At 40.9% G+C, this 10,000-nt stretch overlaps 1 protein-coding gene across 1 annotated transcript in view; it reads left to right on the forward strand.

The window, feature by feature from the left end:
• The window catches only part of LOC101852315 (Y+L amino acid transporter 2), a gene marked incomplete in the record, with an annotated part of 19,539 nt that overhangs the window by 6,030 nt on the left and 3,509 nt on the right, over nt 1-10,000 (forward strand). The window contains 7 exon segments of the mRNA XM_005096273.3: nt 395-520; nt 1,667-1,766; nt 4,954-4,998; nt 6,268-6,391; nt 7,336-7,439; nt 8,058-8,154; nt 9,658-9,810. Coding sequence (XP_005096330.2) covers nt 395-520; nt 1,667-1,766; nt 4,954-4,998; nt 6,268-6,391; nt 7,336-7,439; nt 8,058-8,154; nt 9,658-9,810 — 749 coding nt within the window.

The following is a 10,000-nucleotide window of genomic DNA, read 5'->3' on the forward strand; positions in this document are numbered from 1 at the left end:
AAATGATGACGTATATGGGGGGGGGGTGAGATAGAGAGAGAGACAGACAGACAGACAGACTGACAGACAGACAGACAGACAGGCAGACAGGCAGACGAACAGACAGATAAACAGACAGATAGGCGGAGCGACAGAGAGAGGAGAGGAAAGAGAGTCAGGGAGATATAATTTTGAGAATGAGAAAGTTGCTACGTAATCACCTGTCGGAAAATTAGAAATAGCATTGGAATTTAACGGAAGTGGGATAAGTGGCGAGGTGGAACACAAGAAAAAACAACAACTTTTGTTTTACTGCCTATTAAATTAGTGCGAGATATCACTACCATGTACGTAACACAATGTACAAATTATTCAAATCACGACCACTACCACCCCCAACCCCTTTTCTCCCCAGTCACACTCGGTATCGTAAATACTTACAGCACTCGATACTCTGCCCGGATCATGATCGTCACTACTGTTGCCAAAGTCTCTGCGCTCGTCGTTATCATTATCGGCGGCTTCATCGTTATTTCCCAAGGTAGAACAGCATATTATTTTGACTTGGTGAAAAGGTAGAAGTTAAGCCCTTTCAATACTATTAGGTTATGTAAGAGTTGGTACCTCAAACTCTAGACATAAGTAGTATCACAGTCACTCGCTCCATGGGCGGTGCAGAATGTGAAACTGACTACAGACTGATTGATCTAGGGCTAACCACAACAATGAACGAATGCCAATGAACAAACAACCCAAGAAACAGACCTGAATGCCAAATTGAACAAGATCTTCACTCCCGATGGCATTGAAAGAAACATCCTATGCAACCTAGGTCTGAAACCATTGGAGAAATAATGAAGTTGGTATAAGTTAAATGCCCATATCAACACTAGTAGGTTATTTAAGAAGCGGGACTTCCAAGTTTAACGTCCATCTCCGAAAGCACCGAGTCAAATAAGAAATTCGTGCAAAGTACCTTTCCCTAGGACCCAACGTCCGACTGAGCTGAGGCTCGAATCACCAAACCTGCCGTTTCACGATTGCGGGTCCAGTAGCCTGACTACAAGGATACCAACGCCACAAAATTTGACTTTTAAAACGTTCATTGAACATTGGCCATACTGTGTTGTCGAACTTGCTCTCACGGCCACCTGTAATAGATTATCATCGCATGTACAAACGGCCACTTCCCATCTCCTCCTGGCGTTTTTTAAAACTGCCACCTGTCTGAGACGGCCACTTTTCTTGTCGATAATGGGTGGCCGTCCACGACGTTTTTCGACTGATTTTCCTTTTCTAAAAGAGGAATAAAAAAAGAACATAGCGTTATTATGAGTGAATATATACACAGAAATGCGTGAGTAACAGAGTAAGAGAGAGAGAGAGAGAGAGAGAGAGAGAGAGAGAGAGAGAGAGAGAGAGACTGTCATTCCATGAACATTAGCTTATGATAACAAAAAAAGGAAAAGAAAAACAGCAATCCCTCCCAAAATAAACAAAACAAAAACAACAAACAACCCAAAAAAGACAACAAACAAACAAAAACACATAATATCCCGAAATCAACATAATCCAAATTCTCATAATTTCCTCCCGTCCCCCTTTTATTTTCCCTTCTCTCTCTCCCCCCCCCCCCTCCACCACTACCTATTCTCACCCTCTTTATCTGCACCATCTATCTCCACAGGCACTGTGAGTGAATTAGGCTCGGGCTTCCAGGGAACATCACAGGACCCCTCTGCCTTGGCTCTGGCCATCTACAGCGCGTCCTTTGCTTACAGCGGATCGTACGTGTTACTACATTGTCTTTTAGTTTTAATAAGAGTATTAAGGCACTTGCGACACAATAAGGTCATGTAGGCCTAAGTGTCGAAAATTAGAAGTGTTACAAGAGAGTAACAAAACCCCAAAAAAGACGGTGAGATAAGAACGATAGACGTTTGTTAGGAAAGAAGAAGCAAATCACACCAGAACAGCCGCCAACCTCCCACTATCATATTGTCTCATGAAGACGCCTCCTTGTCTGTTTATATATATATATATATATATATATATATATATATATATATATATATATATATGGTCGCTGTAACAATCTGCACCTGGCCGCGTTTTGACATTTAGCATCCCGTTTTTGTATCTTTTCTTGATCATGATATAGTCGATCTGGTTGCGAGCGCTGTCTCCAGGACTCTTCCAGGTCCATAATCTTCTTGGTGGTTGTTCATACCAAGTGTTTCCAATAATCATGTCATTCAGGATGGCCCATTCTATCAGTTTTTCTCCTCTTTCATTTCTGTTTCCCAGTCCATATGGACCCACTATGTCTTCATGTCTTGTTGTTCCCACTTTTGCATTAAAATCACCCATGACTATGACAATATCTTGTGATTTACAATGTGTCTTTGCTTGGTTTATTTCATCATAAAATTTCTCTATTTCTTCTTCTGTGCTTTCTGAGGTTGGCGCATATGCTTATATATATATCTCCGCCCGTCTGTCTGTCTCTTAGCCTTGCCATTGGCATAAGGACGCAGAAACAAACGTTATTATACACCCAAATTTTGGGTGTAGAATGACAATTGGTATAATACACCCAGAATTCGGATGTATAATAACAAACGTTTTTATACAACCGAAAACTGAGTGCAAAATAAAAATAACCCCCCTCCCCCCCACCCATATCAGGTGCGTGGTCCTCAAACAAAATATAATAATAATAATAATAGATAGCAGTTGTATAGCGCATATCCCCGCTCAGCAGCAGGCTCTATGCGCTTTACACAGAACACTACGAAACATTCTCAGCTTCCCGGGAAGCATACAGTGCAAGCAGCCGATTAAGCGCTCAAACACTAACAAACTGACAAGATCTTTCGCTGTCTATAGCCGGGTACCCATTTCCACCTGGGTGAAGTGAGGAAAATTCGTGTAAAGTGCCTTTCTCAAGGACACAACGTCGGGCCCTTGACAGGATTCGAACCCACGACCTTACGGTTGCGAGTCCGAGAGCATAACCGCTAGGCCACCGACGCCGTTGTTGCTGTTGTTGTTATTGTGGGATATAGCAACTTGTTGGGTTGCATTGGTCTTCAGATTGAATTTGAAAGAGATTTCTCGGTTCCATAACATAATGAAGGCGGGGGTGGGAGGGATCCCAGTAGATCAGTCAGTAGAACACTGACCTGACCTGTCACACCAATGACATGGGTTTTATTCTCATGGCAGCTCCGATATTTTTTCGGTCCACCCAGCTGTGATTGGTTAGCTGGATCTCCTCACCCATTGTGATTTCTACGATTTCCTTTATTCTGTGAGGTGGACATACTCTACGAACCTTGTAGTAGTAGTAGTAGTAGTAGTAGTAGTAGTAGTAGTAGTAGTAGTAGTAGTAGTAGTAGTAGTAGTAGTAGTAGTAGTAGTAGTAGTAGTAGTAGTAGTAGTAGTAGTAGTAGTAGTAGTAGTGATTGTTGTTGTTGTTGCTGTTGTTGTTATTGTTGTTGTTTACTTCTTCTTCTTCTTCTTCTTCTTCTTCTTCTTCTTCTTCCTCTTCTTCTTCTTCTTCTTCTTCTTCTTCTTCTTCTTCTTCTTCTTCTTCTTCTTCTTCTTCTTCTTCTTCTTCTTCTTCTTCTTCTTCTTCTTCTTCTTCTTCTTCTTCTGTTGTCGTCATTGTTGTTGTTGTAGTTGTTGTTGTAGTAGACGTTGTTGTTGTTGTTGTTGTTGTTGTTGTTGTTGTTGTTGTTGTTGTTGTTGTTGTGGTGGTGGTGGTGGTAGTGGTGTAGTAGTAGGCTAGTTGTTTTTGAACGCTTTCGGGATTTATCGTCCGTCGTTGATTTGGTTGAATTTATGAAGACAACAGAATATTCTGTGTTCGCCCTCAAATTCTTCCAACTTCTGTAGAAATTCTTGCCATGAATTAGAATTTGGCTCCCTTTAAACATGTCGCAGGTGTTTCTCACAGCGGAAACGGAGAACGGAAAAAAGAACAAACTGCGCATGCGTCATTCGGGTGTATAATAGCATTTGTTATTCTGCACCCAAAATTTGGGTGTAGTATAACACTGCATTGGCATGAATATTATGCTTTGTTTTTTGCTTACAGTGGTTCATTGCAAGCATTCCACATTGTGCGTGGTAGACAGTCTTTCTCTTTTTTTCCCCCCGCATTATTTTGTGATTAGCGTCAAATTTCTTTCTTTTTTACGAAGTAGATATTTAAACAATTATGCGCTCCTAGTCCAACCTACTCTCTATTTATTTGTCTGTTTATTGTTTGTATGTCTTTTTGCTCTGGCCTTTGCCAGAGGCGCTTAACATCTTTTCCCTGCAGCAACTCATGAGCCGTAAACCTACTGGTTTTTTAGCTCGCTCTCTCTCTCTCTCTCTCTCTCTCTCTCTCTCTCTCTCTCTCTCTCTCTCTCTCTCTCTCTCTCTCTCTGCCCCCCCTCTCTCTCTCTCTGTTTTTTTAAAAACACATTCAATCTGTGTCTATTTATCTAAACATGTTATCGAATAATAAGAAGTGGGTTTGATTCCAAGCCTTGCAAAGTTTGACATTGTATCCTCCACAGCATTCAAGTATACACGTATTTTCTTTAGTTTATTCAGCTGATGTTGGATGTTTCCAATCTGTAGAGATGGAAAATATTTATGCAAACGATGTATACGAGTCAAACCGGATGACCCCCCCCCCCCCATCTTTTTTTCCAACCCCTCGCCGGTTTACTGAATTGGTGGAGGAGAATGCATTCGTTCATCAAGTCACCAACTTCGAACTCAAGCGTCCGTTTTGAAAAGCACAGCAACTTTCATTATAAAAGACAATGTCTTGCACATCTCAAAGACAACTTCTTGCTTTGGTGTGCACGCATAAGAACAGTGTAAAGGAAGATAAACGGTTTTGCTTTTTTTCCACAACGCCCGAAAGTTTTTTTGTTTTTTTTGGTAATCTGTGGCTCTTTCCTGTGTCCACAGGGAATCAGTCAACAGTGTGGTCGAGGAAATAAAAAGACCCTCAAGGTACCTTTGTTATTTCCTTTTCTTTTCTTTAGGCAAAAATTGTTCACTGTATTATCCTTAGATATAATGAAACAAAAATATCAATGTATTCATTATTTGGGTTCTTATGGAGATTGTTGACTTTATGCCTGACCTACTGATCTATAAAAATACTGATTTTGAATTTTGTTTAAATGTTTATCCATTCATTTGTGTGTTAATCATTCATGCAATGGTTCTTTTTTGCTACACCAAAAGGATAGGATTTCGATTCCAGCATCGTGGTGACGTTTTGTCTTGGTTAAATTAAGTATTAAGATATTCGTCTCTCCGCTGCCGTGTCTTATCCCATGCAGCACCAGCTGGGCCTGACAGGCAGTGTCGAGCACAGCCCGCCTCCTAAATGATATCATGATCCAAATTGCGTCTATGGGAGCATAAAATCATTCCACACATTAAAAGGTGGGGCTACACCCCCAAAAGTCTCGACCCAGCTGAAAATTATGGGTTTTGAGTTATAGACATATTTAGTTTCTTCATTCTTTCCTACAACTATTTCATAGCATTAGAACCCCCAAAGGCCTTATTTCTTCCCATCCCGGGCATGTTAGTCTTCACCATTTCCTGCTAAAGTCAACCTTTTTATTTTCTTTATCACCCGCTCTCTCAAAATGCGGTTTTTCTATATACTTTTTTGAATAACTCCACCATTTTTCATCCAATCTTCATGACATTTTCATAGAATGAAGAGAAGGTACAATACTAACAATTTGGGTGTTGAATTTTTGATATTTGGAATAGATTTTTCTTGGTGGTGTCTGGAGTATTGATTTTCACGGATTTTTTAAAAGCAAACTTGAATACTATTTCACGCAAAAATTCTTAAAATATTCTTCTAATTTGTTTAGGAAAAATTCAACAGACAAATCTGTAGATCTAATGTTTGTTAACATGTGTGCAAAAAAACCCACCACCAAAACAATCTATTTCCATTAAAAAATGAGTTCGGTATTCATTACATAAGACATGTCAATAAAATCAAATATGGTCGCCGTAGCTATGGAAACAAAACTTTTTTGTCAGATTTGATTGCGGCTTTTATGCTTGTTATATGTGGGAAATTTGGTAAAATTTGACCAGCTTATAAGCGAGATAGCCTTCAGGTGTAACCCCCCCTCCCCCCTTAAGATAGATAGATAGATAGATAGATAGATAGATAGATAGATAGATAGATAGATAGATAGATAGATAGATAGATAGATAGATACACGCCTCTGTTGTTTGCTCCAGGACGCTGCCCCTTGCCGCCATTTTCGGCGTCATAGCGGTCATGGCCATCTACCTGTTGACCAACATCAGTTACCTGGCCGTCATGTCACGGGCTGAGCTGCTCCAGGCAGACGCTGTGGCTGTGGTGAGTCGCAGGGAGGAGTGGAGTGCTGGGAAGGAAAAAAAATAAGTCACATTGTCTGCATGTCTTTCTGTGTCACTGACTCATGCGCGTGGGCGTGTGCATACAACACAGACTCTCTCTCTCTCTCTCTCTCTCTCTCTCTCTCTCTCTCTCTCTCTCTCTCTCTCTCTCTCTCTCTCTCTCTCTCTCTCTCTCTCTCATTCTTTCTCTCTGTCCCCATGTTTCTCTCCGTTTTCAACCTGGATGTCGATCTGTCTGTCAGGGAACGCGTTTATATAAGAAGGGAGGTAACCGAGGCAAAGAGATTATAGTGTAGAAGGAGTCGAGTTATATTCATTGTGGAAACTTATTTCCCCCACATTGATTTAGCTGACACAACGGAGTCTGCCGATCTTGTTTTTGACTGCTGCTGTTCTTGTTCATTTATATATCACTGAATATTAAATGTAGGCATTTTACGCCGCAATCTACACAGTTTAGATTATTTAAGAAACGGACTTCGACCCTGTCTATCAGGGCCAACACAGGCTGAGAGGGGTAAAATGTCTCGGAAGAAAGACCGAGGTACTCGATAAATAGGTTAAGGCGGTTTATATATATGCACTATACTATACAGATTGGGTAATGTAAATGTCTCACGAGGATATCATCTGTCAATTTACTGATTTTATTATCATATTAACCCCTCCCTCCAACCCTGTTTCCTTTCTCTTTGTCCTCTCTCGCCTCACCTCTTTAAATGACCCTCACCCCTTTTTTATTTCCTTTCTCTTCCCCCATCCCCCCTCTACCCTGACCTCTCTCTGTATGACCCCCTCCTCTACCCCCCCCCCCGCCCCACCCCCTCTCTCTCCCTCCCCTCTCTCTCCCTCCCCTCTCTCTCCCCCTCCCCCTCCCCTCTTTCTCTCTTGACCCCTCACCTGTTCACACTGGAACGAACACAGCTGTGGGGTGATCGAGTGCTGGGGAAAATGGCCGTCATCATACCTATAACCGTTGTCATCTCTACCCTGGGCTCTGCCAACACCTCTGTGTACCATTCAAGTAGGTAAGGGTTATGATAATGATACTACTACTACTACTATGAAATAATATACAACATTCGAATGTGCGGCAACGCGACCCTATGTGCCCGTTGCGTCCTCTAAGAGTTAAGATTGACAGCAGGGAGTAAATATTTAACAAACTGCAAGCTGCTCCTTAGAAGTCGGCAGATATGAATATTGTCTGCATGATACCAACATGTCATGCCTAAATAGCAAGGACCAATGTGTCCTACATTTGAAGATACAACCATGGCACCATGACTGATGAATAATAAATAGGCTAATGCTCTATGAAGGAGTTTCTATCAAATGAAGAGAGCCTTGACGATGTTATTTAGACCAACTGTTAAAATATACTAAGCCCATTATGTTGGGTTTTTAAAAATTTTCTATTGCAGTGTCTTGACATCTGGTACTGGCTGCATGTGCTCAAGGAATATTTTGCTGAAATTCAAATTCTAAACGTTGAAAGATGAAAAAAAAACCCAAGAAAAAATACATAATTTAGGTATGATTATTAAAAGAATGAAATATATTTTTCTCTTTCCTGTAACATTTTGCTTTCTGAGCTTAGTATATTATAACGGCTTGCGACGACATGATCTCTCTTTCCTTGTCAGGATTTCGTTCGCAGCGGCTCGTGACGGGAACATCCCTGATGCATTGAGCTACCTCCAGGTTGGCACACTGACTCCACTCTGCGCTATGATAGTTGACGTGAGTCTCAACCTACACCAAGCTTCAAAATAGTCATAATAATAACAAAAAAAGATGAAAGGTGCTTTCACGCGATCCGGCAAGACAACGGCAAGAAACGTATTAGTGTTATGAGGAAAAAACTGATCAACATTGGGATGAGAACTTATTATTTTTTAGAATCGGCGCGATTGAGATCTTTTAGGGCGCAGGCTTCGACCCTGCCTATGAGGGCAAACCCAGGTTGAGAGTGATGCAACGTCTCAGCAGACGCACTCGAGATACTCGATAAAAGATTAACCCTTCACGGGAATCGAACTCTGGTCTCTTGCATGGGATGGCGAAGTGCCTTATTACTATACCACATACGCCGGTACAATGAACCTACAAATAGCTGTGCAACACAAAGACAACATTGAAGCGAAACGCCTTGAAAAACATTTCTTAAAAAAAACAAAACATTCCATGCCTAGTCTCATCTCTCTTTGTTCAGTTCTACGTGCATCTTGAGTTTTTTTCTTTTAAATTTTTCTCTTTAAACTGAAGTCTCTTTTATAACAAATACACGATGCAGTTTACAACTCCCATGATTAAGAGGGGCTTTCTCCCATAAAGGCTTATGTTAATCGGCACAGAGCAAATATTATTATCGGAATTCTCAATTCTTTTTCTGTCTTCTATTTAAATAGTCAAAAACGTCTCTAAACATTAAACAAATGTAGGCTCATGTACATAGGTACATAGGCAAGTTCGTTCATTTAAGAGACGGGCTTGGACACTGCCTGGCAGGGCCAAATTGGGCTGAAAAAGCAACAACCTTTCAGTTGAAAGACCGAGATAATCGATAGAAATTCTCCCCGCACAGGAATCGAACTTAGGTGCCCTGTTCGCCACTGTGAAGCACTTAACCATTGCACTACAGACGCCGGTAAATACGTTCCTGATTATGATTAAGATGAAAAAAAAAACCGCGACAGGGCTTAATGTTTACAAGTTGGACTTCTCTTTGGATCTACAGATGGCATTTGCATTAATCGGCAAAAAGCAAATATAGTCTGAATTCAGTTGCAGGTTTTTCTTCTTTCTTCTTTTTAAATATTCAAATAAGCCTACGTCTCTACATGGTTTTAGAATGTAGGCCCAAGTGTTTTTATACCCCCATAGAGACAGTTTAGAACATAGAAGATGGGCTTGGAACTTGCTTTGCAGGGCCAAGCTGGCTTCAAAGGGAAACACTTTTATAGTAGAATATATCGAAATACTCGATATAATCTCTCTTCACACATGAATCAAACTCTAGTGCTCTGTGTGCCATGGCAACGTGCTTAACCGCTGCACCTCAGATGCTGGTAATAAATGCGTTCCTGATATGGTTAAAATGCAAAAACAAATCAAAACAACCCTCAAAACAAACAAAAAACAAAACAACAACAACAACAATAAACAAACAAACCACACAAAAGCAAAGACAAAAACCCGACAGGGCCAGATGTTTAACAACTGGACACCTCTATGGATCTGCAGATGACATTAGCACTGGTGATGCTGATTCCAGCTGACATCGGAACGTTCATCAACTACATGGGATTCCTGAACTCTGTATCGGACGCCCTCGTCTTCATCGCGTTTATCGTCTTCCGCTTCGGCAGCATGCGTAATGCCCACAGACCTGTCAAGGTAACAATTAAACAGAAAAGTGATTTGCAAACTTACCTACTGACTCTTGTTGAATTTTTCGTCACAGTACCATCTAGCAGGATGATAAACTGTTTTCAAAGGAGAATGAAACATTCATCTTTTGCTTCTGATCAATTGAAAAAACCCAAAGATTAAGCTAGTGTAATGGCAAAAGGCATAGGAAGATTTA

This window comes from Aplysia californica, unplaced genomic scaffold (assembly GCF_000002075.1).
Source record: "Aplysia californica isolate F4 #8 unplaced genomic scaffold, AplCal3.0 scaffold00125, whole genome shotgun sequence".
Taxonomy (NCBI): Eukaryota; Metazoa; Mollusca; class Gastropoda; order Aplysiida; family Aplysiidae; genus Aplysia; species Aplysia californica.